Source organism: Marmota flaviventris, chromosome 10, assembly GCF_047511675.1.
Source record: "Marmota flaviventris isolate mMarFla1 chromosome 10, mMarFla1.hap1, whole genome shotgun sequence".
NCBI lineage: Eukaryota > Metazoa > Chordata > Mammalia > Rodentia > Sciuridae > Marmota > Marmota flaviventris.
Genome location: NC_092507.1, coordinates 38664450 through 38690591, shown reverse-complemented (window position 1 = coordinate 38690591; position 26142 = coordinate 38664450). Strand labels below are relative to the sequence as shown.

Below are 26142 nucleotides of genomic sequence, written 5' to 3'. Positions count from 1 at the left end.
AATCAATTAGTTTGGAGAGATCTAGCTAATGTTGAATTGGTCTAATCCTATAGCAGCATCTCAATGTAATTAAAATTTTAGAGGAAAATTTATCCTTAGAATTATTCTGTTTTGGAAAGAGACAAACCTCAGTTTGTCTCCTGTGGTGTATGGTACAAATAAATATATTCTCATAATGCAATTCTAGTATGTGTTTTAATTTGCCTAGATGAATCCATGTGGATTTTTGAAGTTTCCAAATAGTTCGGGTTGTTGGGAAAGGAGCCTTATAAAACCATATTAATAGTAAGTATATAAAAATTACCTTGGGAAATTAATAATAATAATAATAATTATTATTATTATTATTAGAATTTAGTTGTACTTTCTATATAGTCTCTGTATGTGATTGAGAGGTACATAATATTAACATCAAATTTATATGATTTTTTAAATTTATGTATAACAGCGGAATGCATTATAATTCTTATTACATATGTAGAGCACAATTTTTCATTTATCTTGTTGTATACATAGTATATTCACACCAATTCGTGTCTTCATACATGTACTTTGGATAACAATGATCATCACATTCCACCACCTTACCCTCCCTTACCCTCCTACCCCTCTGTCATATCTAGAGTTTGTCTTATTCCTCCCATGCTCCCTCTTCCTATATGATTTTTAATCAATTTTTAAGTAACTTTTCCAAAATCAAGGAATCAGAGACATAGCCAGAGATAGCACCCAGGTTTTCATACTCTCAACTGTGATTTTTCTATTATTTAGTAAATTGTATGCCTCTAAACTTCAGGAACTCTGCTGTTGGCATTTCTATTCCTTTGAAACTGTTGAGGGTAAAACATTCAGTTACATAATTTGACATTTAGATTTAGCTTTCCTCCAGAGCTGAAAAATCATATACTTGTCTACCAACTTAGCTTTGCAATATTTCAGCTTTAGATTTTTGTTGTTGATATTGTTCCTTGTTATAAAAATATGCCATTGTCCTAATTAAGAAACTAGTTTACCTCTCACTACAGAGATTTTCAAGAAAACTGCTGACCATTCAAAGTCCATTATAATTTTTCTCATGTTTTTCTCACTTAAACAGTTATAACTATTTTTAGATGCACTAAAGCTTTTAGTGCTACTTTGAGTGCTGATCTACTGTTCTTAAGGAGATATATAGTAAGCGTTCTAATCAACCTGTAAAAGTTGACAGTAGAATCTTTCAGAGATAGAAGACAATTAACAACTGAACATTAAGAATCTCCTCAGGGAGTCATAAGTATTAGTGAGAAAATTTTTGGAAACTTTTTAAATCAAAGACTACTATACGTACAGAAAATGCTCAAATTTTAAGTACATAGCTTAATGGATTTTTGTAAATAAATACAGCGATGTAACCATTACCCTAATCATTGCTATTTACCTGGAAGATTCCCTGCTGCTTTATCCCAATTAAATTCCTCTAAGGTAATAGATATTCTATCAACTCAGATTAGTTTGCTTGTTCTAAAACCTCCTATAAATAGAATATAATATAAATGTCCTTTTGAATATTGCTTCTTTCATTCAAAAATATATTATCAATATTATGAGTTTAGTATAGCTTATTCTTTTGTATTGATATATGATAGTCTATTATACCACCATATGTTTGATTTGCTGTAGAATTTTTAGTGTATGTTCATGAAAGATATTGGGCTGTTATTCTCCTTTCTTGTCATGTCTCGATCAGGTTTGTGTATTAAGGTTATTCTAGCCTCATAAAATGATTTGGAGAGAATTCCTTCTTTTTCAATTCTTTGAAAGACTTTGTATAAGAATTTTCATGAAATAAATGATTGAGTGAATTCAACAATGAAGCTAGCTGGGTCTAAAATGTCTTTAAAGGAAAGTCTTTCATTATGGATTTATTATATTTGTAAATATAGTATTTTGATAGATTTAATTATTTTATTTCTTGATTTTTTCCTCCTTTTTTAATAGAACTATAAACATGCCCTTTTGCAATGTCTTCCCTTAGAGTAAACAGAGTGTATTTCTATACCCTAAGACTTGTGACTTGCTTTAGCTAAGGGAACATTAAAATATGTGGCTCAAGTACATGTGTTTAAGTATGATTGAGTGAGATTGTTTGGAATCTTCTGCAGGTACAAATATATAGATAATATATGGAGCTAATTCTAGCTGATTTCAGCTAACTTCAACAGATCTAAAATCAATAATCTTCAGATTTATGATAATGTTTGGAGAGTGATATTGTCAGACCCTGTATAAGCCCAGGCTAATATATGTGTTTGTGTTTTAGTTTTTCAGAAAAGGTTTAAAAAGTAAAATAAATAAATAAATAAAATTAAAATAGGCCTAGGCACATGTATGGAAGATCTCTGAACTCTGTCCTTTTAGTTTCTTTCTCTTTCTTTCTTTCTTTCTTTTATCTACATAGGCATTGTTGATTAAATTATTGGCTATTGATTATAAATTCAACCTTCAGTTCCTCTCCTCTCACTGGAGGTCTTGGGGATGAAATGAAACTTTCAATCGTCTAATCTAATCACTTTGTTGGTTCCCTAGCAACCAGCCACCTGAAGCTATCCAGGAGCTCCTAGCCATCAGCCATCTCACAAAATGAAATTCTATTCATGTATGAATTTGTTGGGATGAACCTAACTATTATGTGTAACTATAAAGTTTTAATAATAATAAAATAGACATTTATCACATTAGAGATTTCAAGGGTTTATGGAGTTGCATGTCAGAAAACTGAGGGGCAAACCCCAAATACACACACACATCTCACTGTTACTAGATATATCATTTTTAGAAAGCATAATAAAGAGTCTGATTCTAATGTTGAAATGTGAATACTGCTAGCACTTTCAAACTCTACTCCCCTCCTTTCCCCTTCTACCCAATTTAGGCCAGATTACTAGAAAGCACGTCATGGCTTCCTTTAGCACTGGCAGGATGTTCAAATCATGCAAACTTTGTTGTATGTATGTGAGAATTCTTACAACATCTCCACCCCATAACAACCATAAAACCTTGAGTCAGCTTCCTTGCCTACTCTCTTAAGCCATCCTTCCATAAATATCAATACCCAACACCAAGAGGTTGCTGTCTCACCCTCTGCAGATAGTCCATACTCTCCTTTCAATGTGCCTCTTCTTTCCTAAATAAACCTCTGTCGAAGTCTCTGACTAGTGTGTATACTAAAATTCTTTCTGTCATGTATGCCAAGAACCCTGCTGGTCTTGCGTCAAGTTCCTGCTTCTCTCCAGGAAATACTCAGATCCTACTTCAAGTTTGGAAGTCTTTTCTACTATTGCCAGAAAGACTTATTTTATGAGTAATAAACTTTTCATACTCTCTTCATGTGTATGTGACATTATTCTCTATCTGAATAAAATTTTGTATGGGAAAATTCATCCTATCTCCAGGGTTGACCACAATAGCATCATATGATTCTCCAGTTTCTGTAAACTAATTTGCTAACGTATTGAATGAAAAATAATGTATACCTATAAGATTATTTTTAAGGTTTAGAAATCACATGTAATATAAAGGAGCCTAACCATTTGGTTATAGGAGAAGAGGATCTGAGTATTTCCTGGAGAGAAGCAGGAACTTGACGCAAGACCAGCAGGGTTCTTGGCATACATGACAGAAAGAATTTTAGTATACACACTAGTCAGAGACTTCGACAGAGGTTTATTTAGGAAAGAAAAGGCACATTGAAAGGAGAGTATGGACTATCTGCAGAGGGTGAGACAGCAACATCTTGGTGTTGGGTATTGATATTTATGGAAGGATGGTTGCTAAGGGATTGACCAGACCTGGAGTCAGGGCAGAGTTACAAATTTTGTGCCTGTTTTCCCCATACTTGTACATTGCCATCATGTTACTTTTTGCAGGAAAGGGCATCTGTCAAGGATGGTAGCCACGAGTGTAGGCTGGATTGCTGAGGAATTGCAAAAGTTCATAGAAATTTCTTGCATTTCAGTTATTCCTGGGTGACACTTTTTTCTTTTTTTTTGCATTTCAGTGGTTCATGCTTCTTGAGACTCAGTCCATCTTTCTTTTTCTGTATATTCAAATTTCTGTCTTAGTTTTTGTATGGAACTTTTTAGTTTGACAAATTATATATAAAATAATAATTATTTAAAGCCAAACAAACCAATACCTACTTCTCATTCTACTCCTTTACCCTTTGTTATTTTATTTGCTTCATAGCAATTATCACTACTTGGCATTGCTTTACACATCTATTAAATTTTTTGATGTTTATCTCCCATACTAGTATGTAAACTATGAATATCTTGTTCATCTGTGTATACACAGCATACAAATAGTTTTGTTCATATAAGCAGAGTTCAATGAATGTTTCTTAAAAGAATAAAGAAATTAATCATGTGTGTAAAAATTCAAGAGTCTTTTTAACTTGACATAAATTAACTATTTACTTTGCCCAAACTCCTCAGTCTCTTGACCTTGAACATGACATTTGTGGTTGATGTGTCTAGAATACTATTTTTTGCCTCTTCCAAAGGACTTTTGTCAGCTTTTTTAGATCTCAGTCCTTTGGTTTGTCTCTAGAGGGATTCATTCTCTTAAACTCTTGTTCTCTTGAATGTGCTTTTGATGTGGAATCTACCCTGTCCCCTCTAAAAAGGGTGGAGTGGGAATTAGTTATTTCCATTTTAGAAATAGGAAAATAGAGGATCAGAGAGAGAAAATAATCTCTCTAATGTCTAATGTCAAAAGTTGGAAATAACAACTCAGTGTCATGCCCAGAAAAAGAAGGCAAGTCTCTTCTTTCCCATTTCAGTTTTCTACCCATTCTAACTTTCTTAACCCTACATATAGAGAAGCATTTTTCTATAGTGCTTTCTCTTTGGGTTTCCAGAATGCACTGAATTGTGTTCAATAAACCAAACAGTACTTTTTAGTATAAGGCAACCTTTTCCTAATTGATTTTTCTCATTTTTCAGCAGATTTGTAATTGTCAATTTACTTGCTCACTTGTAGGCCCCACCTGGCTTTGTCATTCTAACCCTTGGAGTAATTTAACTCTACATTGTAAGACAGGTCTCTATTCTTGTATTATTCTCTATTGGCATTGTCTTTTCAATCAATCAGTCATGAAAAATTCATGCCCACACTAAAGCCCTAGTGAACCACTCTGAGAAAAATGTGATTATCTTTAAATAAAGGGGCAATCTTTGTATTCTGTTTAATTCATAGGAGAGAGCAACCTTTAATAAGGAAATATTTTATTTTATCTTCTTTTTTCAATCCACAAGATACTCCTGCTTTTTCCTTCTCTAATTGATCTACTCCAACTCTCAGAGTTCCACGATTCCTATAATTCATGTAGATTCTAATAATTTGAAGTTTATAAAAATTCAATCTGAGCTTTGTATTAATGGTGGAAAACATGTCAGTTAAACAGAAGTAGAATGGTATAAATACAATTAGGATAATATTATGTCAACTTTTCAGAACTTGCATATTTGATTTTGCAAATTATAAAATATTTTTGAATTATTTATTGGATTGTCCTATAATTGTGAAATGACTGATTCCTTCCTCAGACTGAATATTAAACCTAGATCCAAACTGAACCATTATCTTTGAGCCTTGACTCAAGGTATAAAATTAAATATGGACCTGATTATACTCCTGATATTGGCCTGAGACTGAACCTCCATGTCTATCTTATCAATAGCTCAGGAGACATACTGTGTGTCTCATAATATAACACTCTATATTTGAAGTCAAATAAACCCAATTTTGTATGCTTGGTCTTCCTTTCATCAGCATTGTGCCCTTAAGCAATTTACTTATTTCTGTGAGAGTTTCAGTTTTCTTATCTATAAAATGGAAATATTAATACTGTTATTACTTTGCTGTTGTGATTGTTAAATGATATTTTGCAAGTAAAGGGTTTGAATGTAATATTTAATAAAAATAGAATTATAGGAAACATGGATCTTGTAGCTAACAGAGCTCTCAGATGAGTACTTACTTTAGTGAGCTAGCTAAAGATTTAACTTTATGACCAGTAAATTATTATTGTTTATATTTTATGGAAGAGTCAACTAAGGAAAAATAATACACTTGTTTACAAAGAGAGTAAATGGTGGATAAATGTTTTAACTCAGGTTTCTACTACCCAAGACTATAGTTCTATTAAAACTTATCATATTCCAGAGAGGTAAAGAGAAAAAATTTGACATTACTTTGCAATACATCCAAGTTACCATCCATGAACCACCAAACTGCCAGATTCTTCAAGACAGGAACTGATCTTTTCCTCACTACCAAAAGTTGGAGAATAAAATTTAGAGGAGGAAAGTTCATAAATATATATTAGTATGATCAAGTTCAAGTGGTATTTTAAAAGTAGGTAGACTTAATGTTTAAGAAATTATCATACTAAGTGAAATAAGTCAATCCCCAAAACCCAAGTGTTGAATGTTCTCTCTGATATTTTGATGTTAACACACAACAAGGATGATAGGGAGAACAGAAGTTCGGTGGATTAGACAGAGGGGAATAAAGGGAAGAGAATGTGGATAGGAATAGGAAAGATAGTGGAATGAGCCTGACATAACTTTCCTATGTACATATATGACTAATTCACAATGAATCTCCACATGATGTACAACCACAAGCCTAGGATCCTAATTAGAATAAGATATATTCATGTTTGTATAAATATATCAAAATATACTCTACTGTCATATATATTCAAAAAGAACAAATAAAAATTTAGAAGAAAACAATTGAAATAGTTTTTTTTAAAAAAGGAAAATATAGACACATGAAATTTTGAAGATACTGAAACAACCAAGTCACTTCAGTACCAAACCTTGAAATTGTAACCAAAGTGAGAAGAAACTGCCTTTTTTTTTTACTTTTTATTTCTTTCTCTTCTTTCTATATTTTTCCTCTCCTTCTTTGACTCTCTTTTTCCTGCTTTTTTTTGCATAATTTGTCTTCTGGAGCATGAAATAGTGTCTCATCTGGCTATTGCTAAATAACGAACTACCCCCAAAATTTAATGATCGAAGACAATAAGCTTTTATTAGTTCTCATGAGTCCATGAATCAACTGAGTGGTTCTTCTGAATGTATGATTAGCTCTGGATCAGGTCTACTGATCTTGTCTGGGTTCTTTCATATATTTGCAAGTTAACTGTCTATAAATTGGTCTATGATATCTTCAGCCTGAACAACTGGTTCTCTTCACTGTGGTATTTTATCCTCTGTCTGCCTACTCTGGATTGATCAAGAGAAAACTTGAGATCTTGACTCAGAATTGGCATTATGTCACTTTGATCAATTTATATTGGGTAAAGCTACCCCAAATCACCTCAGACTCCAGAAGATCATTTTGATGTGAGGAACAGCAATAATTATAGTGCAAAAAATGTGGATATAGAGTGGACAGAATAATTGCGAACGACTTTAAATCCAATATATAGGATTTGTATTTGTAAGAAAATAGACTGTCATTAAGTGTCTTATCATGAACACCCTATGCTAATATTAAACAACAAAAGTAAGGAATCAAAATTATTCCTAATATTATAATAAAGTAATAGAACAGGGAAATAGAATTTCAAGTGTAACAGAGATCAGAAGTGTGTAACACTAAGGTGTTATGCAGAACTAAGATCCCCTCAAGGAAGGTTCTAAATCAATAAAATATGGAGAGATTTTGGTTTTGTCTGAGGTTAAAAACCTGTACATTCTTGTTTGAGAATTTCAGAAGCAATGAAAAAAAATCCATGGATTTTCCCCTCGTGCCTGATAAGTAGCTCATTTAATAGACAACTGTATATACCTATTGCCTTATATGTCCTATTAACTCTATAGCACCTCTAGGCAGTAGAAACATGGCGAAGCTAGAGATTTATTCTCTTGTGTGTTACAGATTGGCCTAGGTGGACCCATCTAGACAGTATTTCTCTATTTATTCTCCTTGACCTTGCCATCATCCTGAAAGGGGAGGAGAACAGGAAGTCAGTTTGACTCCTTATAGTTTTACATCCATCAACTAAGCCTTTTCCATCTTAACATGTAGCTTTATTTGTCTGAAACAGGTTTATTTAACATGCTCTGTCCCCAAACCCATAAATAACTACTTTGGAGTTACAAAAGAAGTAAAGGACTTGGCCCTGATCCTGGTTAGTTTATAGACCAAACATGGCAACAAATAGGAAGGGAAATTAGTGCATCATGATACTGAACTTTGAGGGACTTGACTACAGAGCTGAGCTTTATTTTTTAGGGACTGGCTCAAAAGAAAGTATTCTCGTACCCATTCAGGCAGATGTGAATCTGCTCCCCTGTGAATTATATCCAAACCCCGAAGAGTTCTTGATATATCCTCCTATTGTCACATTGATTATGCAAGATTTGCAGATGTATGTTTATTTGCACATTTTCTTCGTAAGACTATGAGCTTCTTGAGAGTAGAGTTTACAGTTACCTTTTGGCTCTGTAGAGACCAGTGTAAATTCTAGAACAGTTTTTCAAGGCAGTCTTAAATGGTTTTTGTGAAGCAGATCTGAACCTTTCACATCTACAGTTAAAAACCTTTCGATAGTCCCTTCATATTGTTTTTAGTAAAGGACAAAACTTATTACCATGGCTCATATGTCTTTTAATGGCATAGTCTCATCTCTTTCCCTATCCAGCCTGTGTATTCTTAGGAGAATACAGAGAATTCTGTCTTCTAGGCACAGGAAATAGCTAACAATTCCATAAATCAATTTGTCTTCCTTCTGTCCTGCCTTTCACTGGAATGTCTCATGTATTTTCCCTTTTGCCTGCTCAGTCCTTATTCAGTAAAGATTCAGCTTTGCCTCCATTGTAGACTCTACCTCAACATTTCATCATGTATGCAGAAGTACACACACATGTGTTTTTATATGTTTATCTCCCCCACTTAAGGCTAAAGGGCCCATTCTTATTCATTTCTGTTATCACAGCACACAATAGAATAGGAATCCAATAACTGTTTTTTAATGAAATAATTAAATGAAGATTCATTGAATTAATGAATAAAATTTAGAACAAAACTCTGCAGGAAATGCTGTCAGAATGAGAAAAAGAAAGGCATTTTTTGAGGGGATCTGTATTTTGGTGGATATTTATTCTGAGTAGGGATAATGTTTCCTCCTTGAAACATTTTATTTTTCTTCAGTCATTTTGCTAATACCCTTGTTTGATATGCTAAATTTCTCTTGATGAGAATGTTCTGCTCCATTCCCCTTCTACCTCTTGTGGCTGTCTTCTCACAGGTTTTCAGTGAGGTAGTAAAACCTTCTAATGTGCAATCTGCAAACCATTGGTTTATTATGTCTATCAGGCTGCAGTGTTGGGGTGAACATTTTGACAATATCCAGTAACAAGACACAGGTTCAGTTGATTAACAAACTTTGTTGGTTCCCTGTGACTCCTGAACATCAGCTATAATAGATAAGGATTTCTTTTTCACACATGATTATCTATACTCCAGGCTTCATGTTTTCAATACATCAGTCCCAGGATTATCTGGCATTCTTTTGAGGAATTTGGGTGGCAACTTATAGGTTTACATGAACAGGAGACTTAATTTTATACATGTGAATATATATAATTTCATACATATATATGTAATATATATAATTTTGTATATGAATATATATTCTTACATATATGCATACTTATGTATACACACATTTATGTATCTATGTCCATATATAAATAAATGAACATGTGTGTGTGATCTTTAATTATTTCCTGAATATATTGTCATAGCAATTATATTTAATCCCAATCATCCTTCTATCAGATACCTATGATTTTCCTCTTTATAGATGGGGAAAACAGGCTCAGAAAGATGATAACACATGTTTAAAGTCACAAAGTGAAAAGTAGGCTTGGAACTCCAATATTTCTTTGTTCAATGAAGGGAATCTGATTGGGCTCAGAGTAAGCAATATATAAAAGTGTGGAATATGGCTTCTAGGTAAAGTAGCTGAGTGGTTGAACAGAGTCTTAGATGTTAACTGTAACTCATCCCCATGTGATCTGTATAACCTTGTATGTGTCATGATAGCCAGGAAAATTCACCCTAAACTGCTGTGTTGTCCTGCCCAAGCCGCACTAGTCTGGGTATATGATGATACTGTAACATGGCAACAAATAGGATGTGATGCATTTTGTATAAAATAAGTAAGTGAAGATTAAATATAAAATATGACAAGATGAGATTTCTTGCAATGCCTACTTCCAAATACCTTTTATACTTATCACTAACCACCACCTTGCTCAATGACTAGAAAATGTAAAAATGCATGGTAAGGGATGATGTTAATTTTTGTATGTGATGTCATAGAGGAAGTATGATCTTTATGATAAGGATTTTTAAGAATTAAGTCCTAGTTCTACCAGTTAAAAGTTTGGGGATTTCGGGAAGGCAAGCCACTTAGCTTTTATTAGCTTTAGTTTATTCAATTGTCTAAAATTGAGCTAAGATGAATAACTTTGTATGAATGGAGAAGCTAAATGATATAGGATACCTAACACACCTGAGAAATTTTCTAGGCACAGAGTAGGATGCTAATAATAAATGTTCTACTTTATTTTCCATTTTTTATTCACTAGAAATGGATTTGACACCTGGAATCTCAGAGGAAAAAAGGGGGATTATAAGCCCTGTAAAGTTCAAAGGCTGTTTGTCCTTTTGATATTGATTAAAAAAAAAAAAAAAAACAGACAGTAGCCAAAACCTTGGGAGAAGTAATTGAACTGACAACTAACAGGCATAGGTTTAAATAATGGAACAGCCTTGGACATACTTGATGACTTAATTTAATGACAAAAGGGTGGTCTGAAACTGAAATGCCTAGAGTTGGGCAGGTCAATGACTGGGTCTCTGAGGAGAAAAGCAAAGAAAAATTATTTCTAAGAGCTTATTTCATGGAACAAATTATTTTATGATTAACCCAAATGTGAAAATGGTGTTGATTTTCTTGTTTTAACAAAATGAAATTTTTTGTAAAGGCTTAAAATTTGTCATCATTTTTCTTAAAATTTTTTTAGTTGTAGATGGACACGAAATCTTTGTTTATTCATATTTTATGTGGTGCTGAGGATCGAACCCAGGGCCCCACATATACTAGGCAAGTGTTCCACCACTGAGCCACAACCCCAGCCCAGCCCAGCCATCATTTTTTTTTAACCCTTACTTAGGAAAATAGACTTGGTTATAGTTATGGTATTTTAGAATGTTGGTGAGCATCTGAAGGATTAAAATATGGATATCTTATCTTTTGATCCCCTGCACTTAAATATCAAATCTATCATTTATTAATTATATGACTTTGAGCAAATTAGGTAACCTGAGACTTGACTTCCATGTCTTCAAAATGAAGATGTTAACATTTATTTACTACAGTTATAGAATATTTAAGATTTAAAATGTATATGAAATCCCCTAGCACTTCACACAACAAATCATTATCAAATGAAATAATATATAAATTTTGATGCTTCCATTGCTTTGTACTGAAAGACTTTCCTTTTTCTATTTATTCTGGCTGGCTTACCTCTAGCTTTATTCTATCCTTTGGACTACTTCAGTGGCTTTTTAATCTTTCAATCCCAAATTTTGTCTCTTTCACAGTCTTCTCTTCCATCTTATGATGAAGCTTATTAAAACAAAGTTCTGATTTCTTTTATCTATACTACTTTCCTGGAAAGACTTTGTGCATTGAGAACAACCTACTCCCCCATTTTAAGGGTATGATCCAGAGAGGGGAAATAATGTCTTTAGAATCTCATGCTGAGATTAGGGTTGAGCCCTGGACCCCTGGCCCATAGCAGAGGACAACAAAGGAGGTACAGAAGAAGACGTATATCTCTAGGTCTAGTCAAAGGTACCAGGTATTTGGAGAAATTTTTTATTGTAATTTTGTACTTAGTTATTTTCTTTAGTGTTGTTGAATTTAAAAAATATTGCTGTTACCCTTATGGTAATATTCATTTCCATGCAAATTCTAGGTCAGCCTAGAGAGGACAAATTTAAGAATAATTAAAACTTACTTAGCATTCCTATTACCAAATGAGATTCCAAACCCTGTATATACATTAATTCATTGAATTCCCATCTGAATTCCATGAGTTAGGTACCCCTAGGTTTCTGGGTTCCAAAGCTAACTGATACAAAGTTAATTATACTAATTAATAGTAAAAGAATATAATCTCTAAACTTATATGCTTAGCTGGCATAACACATTGCAATCCTCTGAGCACTATTTATCCTTATTATACTGTTGGCCACTAAGCTGTATGACTTCCTTTAAACTTCCTTATTTTCTTTCTTAATTATCAGGAAATGGCAATGTGCATAGTATAGTCATTTAATAAATTCTCCCTCTCTCTCTCTCTCTTTTAGAGGGTCATTTTCAACATTGTTAACTTCAGTAAAACCAAGAGTCTTTATAGAGATGGAATGGCCCCTATGGTGAAATCTACCAGCAGACCAAAATGGTAAGTGACTCACACAGCGGAATCCCTTCCTGGTTAGAAAATTTGACTCAGGGCTTAAATTTATCTTTTGTATAGATAAATTGTCAGCCTCATTGTCACTGATAAATATGAATAAGATAAGTTTCTGAATGGGCTTTGTCTGTACTCTAGGTACTACTCTTTGAAACTGATGGGAGCGTGATCCCATGCTTGGAATGACCAATCTGACCATCATTCTTTCATGAATTTATAGCTTGATATTATGTAAATAATCCTGTTCTGCTTGCCTTTTATCATGCTATCTTTAGAAGCATAAATAAAGTTGGTTCTTTTCTTCTTTTTTTCCCTAGGCTAAGTATAGATAATGAGTAATAACCTGGGAGGACATTGGGAACTATAGTAAATTTCTTTTACTTTGTTTGGTTTTTGTCATGTTTTTATACAGCTGTTGTATTTCTCATGAATGTTAAAGTTCTATTTGTCCCATCATAAGAGTGAGGATGGAAGGGGTTGGCTAGGATTAATAAGAGTGCTGCTGTGGTTGCTGCTGCTGATAATGATGACAATGATGACAATTATAGTAATAACTACTCCAGTTACTGAGACATCATTCTTTGTCAGATGCTTTACTTTTCCTGTTACTACTTTCACACTTTTGCAAGGATATTTTAAATATCACTGTACTGCAGATTAAAAAAATATGATACTAGAGAAAGTTAAGTGCCCTCTCAAGACCATGAATAGTAAGGGAAGAGGCCTCTGGTATTTATATTTCCTCACACTGCTTTTCTAACCAATTCATCCATCCATCCATCCATTTATTCATTCAGCATACATTGATTGAGTGCAACAAAATAAGAGTTTTTAAAGATAGAAGCCAAGTATTAATCATGTACCACACAGTAGGTGTTAAGTGAATGCTTGTTGAACTAAACAGAATTCATTATGAGAATTTACATGTAAAGTGCCTGGCACTTGCTAAGTGCTCAATAAATGTCATCTATTATTAATAGTATTATGTAAAACACTATACAAATGCAAGGAATTGTTAATATTATTCTAGCTTTGATCCCTGTTCAAATTTTAATGACTAGTGAGAAGATAGTCTCCAAATGTCTATATTTATAGAAAACTAGCAATTCATAAATATTGAATTGTGCTTTTATCTACAAATGATACTTGGAAATTTTCTATAAATGCTAGGCTGAGAAGCTTAGGTTTATAAAAGTGCAGACATTTGATGATGATAATGAAAACTGTCTCTTAAAAGGTAGAAATAATCTCCCTCTCCATGCTTTTTGCTTTGCTGCATCAAATGAACTAAACTGCCTCACTTTCTCTCAATCTCTTTCTGACAGTGCTGTCTGTGCAAGGGGTAGGACTTTGATTTGAGTCTCTGAATTCAGCCCAAGTAGATAATCATAGAGCCCATTCCTCTAATAGGCATAGGTGGAGATGAGTACTTCAAACCAGTAAAAGGACCTCATGAGCGATCCACTCATTAGAGCCTTCAAAAAAGATCATATTTTTTTCTTTTTTTTTTGTGTTGGGATCTTTTTTTAAAATTAATTTTTTCAATTTATATATGACAGTGAAATGCAATACAATTCTTATTACACATATAGAGCACAATTTTTCATGTCTCTGGTTGTATACAAAGTATATTCACACCAATTTGTGTCTTCATATATGTACTTTGGATAATAATGATCCTCACATTCTACCATCATTTCTAACCCCATGCCCCCTCCCTTCACTTCCCATCCCACTGCCCTATCTAGAGTTCATCCATTCCTCCCACGCACCGCCTCCCAACCACTATGAATCAGCCTCCTTATATCAGAAAAAACATTAGGCATTTGTTTTGGGGGATTGGCTAACTTCACTTAGCATTATCTTTTCTAACTCCATCCATTTACATGCAAATGCCATGATTTAATTCTCTTTTATTGCTGAGTAATATTCCATTGTGTATATATGCCACATTTATTTTAAATCCATTCATCCACAGAAGGGCATCTAGGTTGGTTCCACAGTTTAGCTATTGTGAATTGTGCTGCTATAAACATGGATGTGGCTGTGTCCCTGGAGTGTGCTGTTTTTAAGTCCTTTGGGTATAGACCGAGGAGTGGGATAGCTGGGTCAAATGGTGGTTCCATTCCCAGTTTTCCAAGGAATCTTCATACTGCTTTCCATATTGGCTGCACCAATTTGCAGTCCCACCAGCAATGTATGAGTGTACCTTTTTCCTCACATCCTCTCCAACACTTATTGTTGTTTGTTTGCATAATAGCTGTCATTCTGACTGGAGTGAGATGAAATCTTAAAGTAGTTTTGATTTTCATTTCTCTGATTGCTAGTGATGATGAACATTTTTTCATGTATTTGTTGATTGATTGTACATCATCTTCTGAGAAGTGTCTGTTAATGTCCTTAGCTCATTTATTGATTGGGTTATTTATTTATTTTTTTTTTTTGGTGCTTAGCTTTTTGAGTTCTTTATGTACCCTAGAGATTAGTGCTGTATCCTGTGAAGGGTAAAGTTTTGCTCCCAAGATGTCGGCTCTCTATTCACCTTACAGATTGTTTCTTTTGCTGAGAAGAAACTTTTTAGTTTGAGTCCATCTCATTTATTGATTCTTGATTTAATTATTGCACCATAGGAGTCTTATTAAAGAAGTTGGGGCCTAATCCCACAGGATGGAGATTAGGACCTACTTTTTCTTCTATTAGACGCAGGATCTCTGGTTTTATTCCTAAGTCCTTCATCTATTTTGTGTTGAGTTTTGTGCATGGTGAGAGTTAGGGATTTAATCTCATTTTGTTACATATAGATTTCCAGTTTTCCCAGCACCATTTTTTGGAAAGGCTATCTTTTCTCCAATGCATGTTCTTGGCACCTTTGTCTAATATAAGATAATTGTAGTTTTGTGGGTTAGTCTCTGTGTCCTCTATTCTATACCATTGGTCTACCAGTCTGTTTTGGTGCCAATACCATGCTGTTTTGTTACTATTGCTTTGTAGTATAGTTTAAGGTCTGGTACAGTGATGCCACCTGCTTTACTCTCCTTGCTAAGGATTGCTTTAGCTATTCTGGTCTCTTGTTTTTCCAGATGAATTTCATGATTGCTTTTTCTATCTCTATGAGAAATGTCATTGGAATTTTGATTGGAATCTGTATAGTGCTTTTGGTATTATGGTCACTTTGATAATATTAATTCTGCCTATCCAGGAGCAATGCAGATCTTTCCATCTTCTATGATCTTCTTTGATTTCTCTCTTTGGGTTCTGTAATTTTCATTATTTAGACCTTTCACCTCTTTTGTTGATTCCCAAATATTTTATTTTTTTAGGCTATTGCAAATGGGGTGGTTTTCCTCATTTCCAATTCTATTGATTTGTCACTTCTATACAGAAATCCCTTTGATTTATGGGTGTTGATTTTATATCCTGCTACTTTTCTGAATTCATTTACTAGTACTAGAAGTTTTCTGATGGAACTTTTAGAGTCTTCTAGGTATAAAATATCATCAGCAAATAGTGCCAGTTTGAGTTCTTCTTTTCCTATGTTTATCCCTTTAATTTCTTTCATCAGTCTAATTGCTCTGGCCAGTGTTTCAAGAATGATATTAAATAGAAATGGTGAAAGAAGGCATCCCTGTGTTGCTCCAGTTTTTAGAGAGAATGCCTTCAATTTTTCTCCATTTATAATGTTGTTGGCCTGGGGCTCAGCATAGATAGCCTTTATGATGTTGAGATATGTTCCTGTTATCCCTAGTTTTTTCTAATGTTTTGAACATAAAGGGGTGCTATATTTTGTCAAATGCTTTTTCTGCATCTGTTGAGATGATCATATGATTTTTATCTTTAATTCTACTGATGTGATGATTACTTTTATTGATTTCCATATGTTGAACCAACCTTGCATCCCTGGGATAAATCCCACTTGATCATGGTACATGATCTTTTTGATATGTTTTTGTTTTTGATTTGCCAGAATTTTATTGAGAATTTTTGCATCGTTGTTCATTCTGTCAGGGTTCTTGACATTTTTCAATATAAATGAGCCCTTGCATATATATTTTAATACCTTAAAATGTTTAAGTTTGTTCTCATAGTCACTGTTAGAAGACTCTTAGTTATAGCCATTAGTCAGTTTTGAAGCTTCGCTAATTAACTCAAAGAAACCTGACAAAGTTTCAGTTTTTGTAGTTTATCAAGTTAGTGAGACAGAAATTACCATAGCAAATGAAGTTATTTGTATAGCTAAACTCTTCTAATTTTTACTTTTCATCCCTGATCATGGATACAAAGCCAGTCACATTTTTTCACAGACTCTTTCTCTCAAAGCAGATGTTTTAATGTGCTTACTTCATAGGACTTTATGGAACACCTTAAAGTGCTTTGTATTGCATTAAATATTGGGATGGGTAGGTGAATATGCCATAAAATGGAACTTTCGTTTTAGCATTTCTATTAACTAATTTCTACAGGTCATCATTATCATTCTTGTCAATGCTACTCTGAATTTCTGCCCCATTGGTATTGACTTTCTAGGACATTTTCCTGTTCCTTGTGTTGATTACCAATACTAGAACTTATGTCCCTGTAGCTCTAATCCCAACTATTTCAAGGTTAGACAAAGAAGTGGCCATGACCATTTAACTCTCAGAACATTAGATTTTAATGGCTCCAAGAAATCCATAGCAATTCAGATTCTACACAATGGCCTAATTGAAGTCTGACAAATACCTTGTGGATCACATCTCCAGTCTAGTCCTAATTTCAATTTTTCCTGTATCAAGACAACCACTGTAACAAAAGAAGTTTCTGTTACTTTTCTTGTTCAGGGTTTTAACTCCTGTTTTTGTACCAGGGATTGAACTTAGGGTCACTTGACCACTGAGACACATCCCCACCCCTTTTTTTGTATTTTATTTAGAGACAGAGTCTTACTGAGTTGTTTAGGGCTTTGCTAAATTGCTGAGGCTGGCTTTGAACTGCCGGTCCTCCTGCCTAAACCTCCCAAACCACTAGGATTACAGGCATGGGCCACCATGCCCAGCTGAGCCACTGGGCCCAGTTTAACTCCTTTGATATTCCAAATAAATCATGGAAAAACTTACATCACGATGAATATTAAAAGTATTAAATTGGCCAGAAACAGTGGTACATGCCTATAAATGGGGGCTATAACTGATCCAAAGACCTTTAGGTACAGCATAGGCCTAATAATCAGTTTGTAGAAAGCAAATGAACAAAGGACCAAATGAAAACCTATTATGGCAAATATATGGTCACTCCAGGCTGTTCTGCATTGATGAGATGAAGTCAAATACCTAGATACAAATGGCAGATGGAGAACTTGAAAGATTCAGAGGTTTTTCTCTCTGTTTTAGTTCACTCTAATTCTTTTTCCATATGAATCCTCTTAATTATTGTGGTCAGAGCTTTGTAGCATCAGGATTCTATACCAGTAACTCATTAGTATATGTTTACAGTACCCCAAACTCAGTTTGCTCTGTGCTAGGCACTGCTGGGAACTGGCCTAACATGACAGCTGAGATCTTCTTCCTCTGCAGAAATTGAGGCTAGGAATATTTGCACCACTAGTAAGTGGCAGCCCCAGCTCTTAAATTTCATAACTAAGTTAATTGCTTTTCTCATACTCCATGCATGGGGGTGGCAGAAAGGAGCACAAGAATCAGGGAGATGTCTGTTGTTTTATGGCTTTTTTACATCTGAAATAACTTCTGTGATTGGCTTTTCCATTATAGTAGTTTAATCTTAGAAACAGCTTCTATTTAACATATTTTTATTTTGCATCTACTCTGTTCTAGATCTTGGAGTGAGAAATATGAATCTGATAAGGAGTCTGGCTTTGAAACTTTTACTTTTTGAGGTTGAAATGAAATACAAATATAAGTAGGTACAATATAAGGAACATTGTACAAAAAAAAACATTAGGGAGGTATATAAACCATTCTGTAGGACTAAAGAGAGAAAGAAAAGACACTATTAGGACTGTGTGGGAAAAAGGAATTCATATATGGAGCAGGTGGTATTTCAGCTGAGTCTGAAGGAATGATACATGAACAAAATTAAGGAAATGAGATTCAAAGGAAAAGAAGTAACATGATGAGCCATGCTACCTCTCTTATGAGCCTCAGTTTTTGCACTTTAAAAAGTACATAATAGTACTCTTTCATCAAGTCATTATAAGGACAAATGTGGAATGTACATGTAACTGCTTTGTAAAGTCTCAAGTGTCTTAACAACTAAACAAATTCCCTGTTTTTTCTCTTCCCTTGATTCACTCAACACTGATTATGTGAGCATTATTCCTTACCTCCTCCCTCTCACCCTTCTTCTCTTCCTTGAATCTGTCAATAAATGCTTACTGAATAGATATAATGTAGCAAAGACCATGGAAGTCATTAAAACATAATACTGACAAGAGAGAGATGTTTATTATTCTCATGGCCTATGTTATTTTCATAGCTTATAGTCTACTTGGTTGAACATTAAATATGTAAACTAGTAAAGTGGGATAACAGTTACAATAGAGGGAAATCACTGGTCTAGTGATTTCAGGATTCAGTATTAAGGTATATAGTATTTAAGACTTAATCTACTCCAATAAAAGAGCTTCCTTAGAATGTATCATTTTTGCTGAAAGCTGAAAGATAAATGGTAGGTGGGTAAATGTATAAAGTAGAAGAATGCATTTGAAAGCAAAAACAGTGAGAGAAAGCATTACATCTTTGATGACAAAGGCAAATGTGATGGAAACATGAAATTGTAATGAAAAAGTTATTGGAGAGGTAGATAGAAGTATAATATTGGTGAGTCTCATAAGGTAAGTTAAAAGAATTGTACTTGATTCTAATGTTAAATGGAAGGAAATAGAAGGGATTAAGCAGAGATAGGACATGATCAGAATAGAGAATATCCTGAAAAAGAGAACAATTGTTTGGAGTTCTTGGTAATTCCTTGCACTGTAGGTGATGATGGATTAAGATGATAACAGTGATGGTGAAAATAAAGGGATGGTATAAGGGATGCTGGTATTTGGATCAACTTTGTGATTGTGTGGAAAATAAAAGGGGGGATTCCTAAATGACTTGGTTTTCTAGCATTTATAACAGAAAGGATGATAATGCCATTTACTGAAGGTAGGAACCATAGGAGAAAAGACTGTTTTAGAATACTTTGTTGTATATGGAAGATTTTAAGTTTCTCCTTGAAAACATTGAGCTAGGAGTGCCTGGGAGACATTTGAGCAGAAATGTTAAGTAGGTAGTGAATGCATAAATGCACCCAAGAGAGTTGCAAATTCAGGAGTCAGTAGTGATTACAATGGATTGTAACCACAATAGTAGTAGCAGATGTGATGTATCAGGGAAGTCATGTGGAATGAAGAGAGATTAGGGCAAGGACATGAGAAATTCCTTCACTTAAACCCCTGGCCATTCTAATAAAGAGGAAAAGAGAGAAAACTCAAATTAATAAAATACAAGAAGGAAATATCACAATGGACACGTCTGAACTACAGAAGATAATTAGAAACTATTTTGAAAATTTATATTCAAATAAAATACAAAATATTGAAGACAAATTTAACAAATTTCTAGAGACATATGGCCTACCCAGACTGAATGAGGAGGTCATACATGATTTAAAAAGATCAGTTTCAAGTAATGAAATAGAAAATGCCATTAAAAGCCTACCAACCAAGAAAAGCCCAGGACCAGATGGGTTCTCAGCCAAATTCTACAAGACTTTTAAAGAATATTGGTGTTAATACTCCTCAAAGTATTCCATGAAATAGAAAAGGATGGAGCCCTTCCAAACTCATTCTATGATACTATATCACCCTGATACCAAAACCAGACAAAGACACATCAAGGAAAGAAAATTTCAGACCAATATCCCTAATGAACATAAATGCAAAAATTCTCAATAAATTCTGGCAAATTGCATACAAAAACATTAAAAAGGAAGTGTGCAATGATCAAGTGGGGTTCATCTCAGGAATGCAGAGTTGGTTTAGCATATGGAAGTCAATAAACATTATTTTTCATATTATAGACTTAAAAACAAGAATCATATGATCATCTCAATAGATTCAGAAAAAGCATTTGACAAATACCACACCTCTCCATGTTCAACAAACTAGAAAAACTAGGGATAGTAGAAACATACCTCAACATTGGAAAAGCTATATATGCTAAACCCAATGCCAGCATCATTCTAAATGGAGAAAAATTGAAAGCATTTCCTCTGAAAACTGGAACAAGACAAGGATGTCCTATTTCACCACTTCTATTCAACATCATCTTTGAAACTCTAAAAAAAGCAATTAGACAAAAGAAAAGGCTAAAAATAGGTAAAGAACTCACTATTTGCTGATGACATGATTCTATATCTAGAAGACCCAAAATATTCCACCAGAAAACTTCTAGAACTAATAAATGAATTCAGCAAAGTAGCAGGATATAAAATCAACACCCATAAATAAAACACATTCCTTTACATCAGTGATGAATCCACTGAAAAAAAGTAGGAAAACTACCCCATTCACAATAACCTCAAAAAAAATTATGAATCAAGCTAACAAAAGAGATGAAAGATCTCTACAATGAAAACTACAGAACACTAAAGAAAGAAATTAAAGAAAACTTCAGAAGATGGAAATTAATATTGTCAAAATAGCCATACTACCAAAAGCATTATACAGATTTAATGCAATTCCTATTAAAATTCCAATGACATTCTTCATATAAATTTTAAAAAGCAATCATAAAATTTATTTGGGAGATTCACCCACACTTGCATGGGTGGGTCACAGGTGAACAGCAGGTATGTCCACCCCTCTCACAGCAGGGAAGACACCCACCAGGGCCTAGCCTCTGGTGCAGGACCACCCCTTCCAATCAGCAGACTACCAGGAGCTGAGATCCAGCCCAGACTGCCCATACCATCCCTCACAGTATACAGGCTCCCAGTAGGTGTGGTTCACCCCTCTCCTGGAAGGGCAGACACTTTCCAGAGCCTAGCTTCTGGTGCAGGACTGCTCCTTCCAACGAGCAGACTACCAAGGGAGGTCAAGCCCAGTGGCCCAGATCCACCCACACCAACTTGCACAGTTGCACACCAGATCCATGATGCAGTAGCATTAATTGAGGGACACCAGCAGGGTCTGGAAGCCCCAAATCAAGGTGAGGTACAGACAATCTACATGGGTACTAAAAGAATATAGAGAAGAAACTGTAATATCTCAGATCCACACTGCAAGAAAGGATTTTATGATTGCTTTTTTTTTCTATTTCTATGAAGAATGTCATTGGGATTTTAATAGGAATTGCATTAAATCTGTATAATGCTTTTGGTAGTGTGGCTATTTTGACAATATTAATTATATCTTTCCATCTTCTGAGGTTTTCTTTCACATTGACAACATGAAAAAACAAGGGAGGAAAGTGCCCCAAACAAACCAGGACACTATAATAACAGAACCCAGAGAAGGAGTTCAGAAGGTTCATAATTAAAAAACAAGGGAGGAAAGTGCCCCAAACAAACCAGGACACTATAATAACAGAACTCGGAGAAGGAGTTCAGAAGGTTCATAATTAAAAAGATCTGTGAATGAGAAAAATGATTTAAACGAGGAAATACAGGCAAAAATTGATCACTCTAACAATGAGATAAGAGAGCAAATACAGGTAGCAAAAGATTACTTCAAGAGAGAGATAGAGACTGAAAAAAAAAGTCAGAAATCCTTGAAACAAAGGATACAATGAATCAAATAAAAAAACTCAATAGAAAGCATAACCAACAGACTAGATCACTTGGAAGAAAGAATGTCAGATAATGAACATAAAGTATACAACCTGGAAAATAAAATTGATCACACTCTGAAGATAGTTAGATACCATGAACAGAACATTCAAGAATTATGGGACAGCATTAAAAGACCAAATCTAAGACTTATTGGGATAGAGGAAGGCACAGAGTTTCAAACCAAAGGAATGCACAATCTCTTCAATGTGAACATACTCTATATGAAAGATATAAAAATCATACTCTTGTATGAATATGATATGAAAAATCATATTCTTATAATGCATTCTGTTGTCATGTATTTAAAAAAATAAAATTAATAAAACTAAAAAAAAAGATAATATCAGAAAATTTCCCAAGCATGAAGAATGAATTGGAAAACCAAATAAAGAGGCTTTTAGGACACCGAATGTACAAAGTTACAACATATCTATACCAAGGCACATTATAATAAAAGTGCCTAGCATACAGAATAAGGATAGAATCTTAAGAGCCACAAGAGAGAGGAATCATATCACATATCAGGGGAGACCAATTTGTATCTCAGCAGATTTTTCAACCCAGACCCTCAGAGCCAGGAGATCATGGAACAACATATGCCAAGCTCTGAAAGAAAATGGATGCCAACAAAGAATCTTATATCCAGCAAAACTAAGCTTCAGATTTGATGAGGAAATAAAAACCTTTCTTGATAAACAAAAGTTAAAAGAATTTACAACTAGAAAACCTGCACTACAGAACATCCTCAACAAAATATTCCAAGAAGAAGAAATGAAAAACAATGATAAAAATCAACAGAGGGAGGGATTACACTTAAGGAAACTCCAATCAGAGGAGAAACCAAGTCACATTAAACACACACACACACACACACACACACACACACACACACAAAATGTCTGGGAAAGAAATCTTGTCTCAATAATAACCCTGAAAGTTAATGGCCTAAACTTACCAATCAAAAGACATAGACTAGCGGAAGACTGAAGGTGGAGGGTTGGGAAAAATTATACCACTCACATGAACTATGGAAGCAAGCAGGGGTTTCCATCCTCATATCAAATAAAGCAGACTTCAAACTAATGTCAATCAAAAGGGATAAAGAAGGACACTACATACTGCTCAAGGGAACCATACACCAACAAGACTTAACAATTATAAATATATATGTCCCAAACAATGGATTATCTATGTTCATCAGACAAACTCTTCTCAAATTCAAGAGTCAAATAGACCACAACACAATAATTTTGGGTGACTTTAACACATCTCTTTCATTACTAGATAGATCTTCCAAACAAAAGCTAAACAAAGAAACTATAGAACTCAATAATACAATCAATAACTTAGACTTAACTGACATATATAGAATATTTCATCCTTCAATGACAGATTACACTTTCTTCTCAGCAGCACATGGATCCTTCTCTAAAATAGACCATATACTATGCTGCAAATCAAGTCTTAGCAAATATAAAAAAGTAGAGATACTACCCTGCATTCTATCAGATCATAATGGAATGAAATTAGAAATTGTTGATAAAATAAGAAATAAAATCCAATCCAACATCCAGAGACTAAATAATATGCTCCTGAATGAACAATGGGTTACATAAGACGTAAAGGAGAAGATTAAAAATTTTTATAGGTGAATGAGAACACAGATACAACATATCGAAACCTCTGGGACATTATGAAAGCATTTCTAATAGGAAAGTTCATTGCATAGAGTTCATTCCTTAAAAGAAGAAAAAGTCAACAAATAAATGACTTAACATTACATCTCAAAGCCCTAGAAAAAGAAGAACAAATCAACACCAAAAGCAGCAGAAGACAGGAAATAATTAAAATCAGAGCTGAAGTCAATGAAATTGAAACAAAATAAACAATTGAAAAAATTGACAGACCAAAAAGTTGGTTTTTTGAAAAAATAAATAAAATTGGCATCACAGATTTTTGTCACTTTGTTTACTCTTTGTCTCTGGCATCTAGAAATGTTCCTGATACATAATAGGTATTTAATAAATTCATTATTCCTCCATTAAACCTAATTAATAAGTTTACATTCTTCTTTCTAGTCTTTCTTTTCTTGTGCACATTTTTCACAGCTGCAATTAAGTATATGTACATATTTGTATTCTGCTCTTTTCTTTTAATATTACATCAAAACAGTTTTCTCATATTTTTCCCCAAGTGTTCATCATGCATATTAGGAGAATTTTAAAATTGTTTTATATATTATAATTACTGTATTATGTTTCTATTGCTGGGCATTTGTATTTTAATGTTTTTTGTAAAGTAGATAACAATATCGTATGTATTTCAGATTTGTTAAATTATTTTTTTAGGATTAGTTCCTAAGAGAGAAGCTATAGAGTTAAAGGTTATTAGTTTCTCATATAGTATCATATCACATGGGGAGTCTAAACTCACTCCATCCACATAAGGATGGGATCAACAGAAAATTTCAGAGGACAGAGGAGAGAATAGATGACTTTGAAGATGGAAAAATAGAAGCTATCCAATCTGAACAAAAGAATACAACATAATTAAAATTAAAAGAAAAAATGAACAGAGCCTCAGGAATCTATGCAACTATAATAAAATATCTAACATTCATGTCATTCAAGTTTCAAAAGGAGAGGAGAAAGATGGTAGATTTTAAAAAACTGTTTGAAATGGCTGAAATCTTCTCAAAAATGGCATAAGTTAAACTTATAGATTAAAGAGTTTAAGGGAACCCCCAATGAGAAAACACCTTAACGAAATCCATGCTAAGAAACATTATAGTTAAATTTCTGAAAATTAAGGACAAAGAAACAAATCTTGCACAAAAGGAGAAAAGGACACTTTACCAATTGGGAAAAAAAAAAGAAAAACTATGAGGCCAGACTTAAGTGGCAGAATATTTTTAAAAATTGAAAGGAAAGAACTATCAACCTAGAATACTCTATCCAGCAAAAATATTTTTTTAATAATTAAGGAGAAATCAGGACATTCTAGATGAGAGAAAACAAAGATTATTTGTTGCCAGAAGACCTATTCTAAAGGAATGACTAAAGGAAGTTCCAAAAAGAAATATTAATAAAGGACTCTTGGAATATCAGGAAGAAGAAAGAATAAAAGAATAAAAGTATAGGTAAGTACAATAGACCTTTTGATTTCCTGTGTTGTCTAAATATGTCTCATATTAAAGCATAAGTATGTCATATATGGAAAGATAAGAAAGCTATCACAGTCTAATGGTGATAACATTTGCCAATTAGAGTAAGCTTCAAAAATCTTACTTCAATGTAAGTCCTTTATAGTTTGGATCTAGAATGTCCCCCAAAGACCCAAGTCTTAATGTCTTAGTCAGGCTTGGGCTGTTGCATTATGGCAGAAACTTTAAGAGGTAAGGTCTAGTAGAGGTGGGTGGTCTTCCAGTCACTGGGGTCATGCCCTTCAAGATGATAGTGGAACCCCAGCCCCTACCTCTTTCTTTTGCTGACCATGAGATAATGGTTTTGCTCTGCCATGTGTTCCCACCATTGCCATCCAGCACCCCCACTAGAAACTTTAAAGCAAAGGATCCATTTGATCATGGACCGAAACCTCCATGAACCAAAATAAGTATTTTTCTAAGTTGATTATCTCAGGTATTTGCTGTAGGAATGGATAACTGACTAACATAAATAGGATAGGGAAGGAGAGGGGATAGGTGTGACCACAATGGGGTACTTCTACAAGATTTTTATAGTGATGCTGTTATTGGAATTTAAGATTTGTGTTGTTTGCTGCT

At 34.0% G+C, this 26142-nt stretch overlaps 1 protein-coding gene across 1 annotated transcript in view; it reads left to right on the top strand.

Moving 5' to 3' along the window:
- Agbl4 (AGBL carboxypeptidase 4) overlaps nt 1-26142 on the top strand; it is a 1244450-nt gene that overhangs the window by 485072 nt on the left and 733236 nt on the right. Inside the window, exon 4 of the mRNA XM_071618599.1 lies at nt 12445-12539. Coding sequence (XP_071474700.1) covers nt 12445-12539 — 95 coding nt within the window. The remainder of the gene's footprint in view (nt 1-12444; nt 12540-26142) is intronic.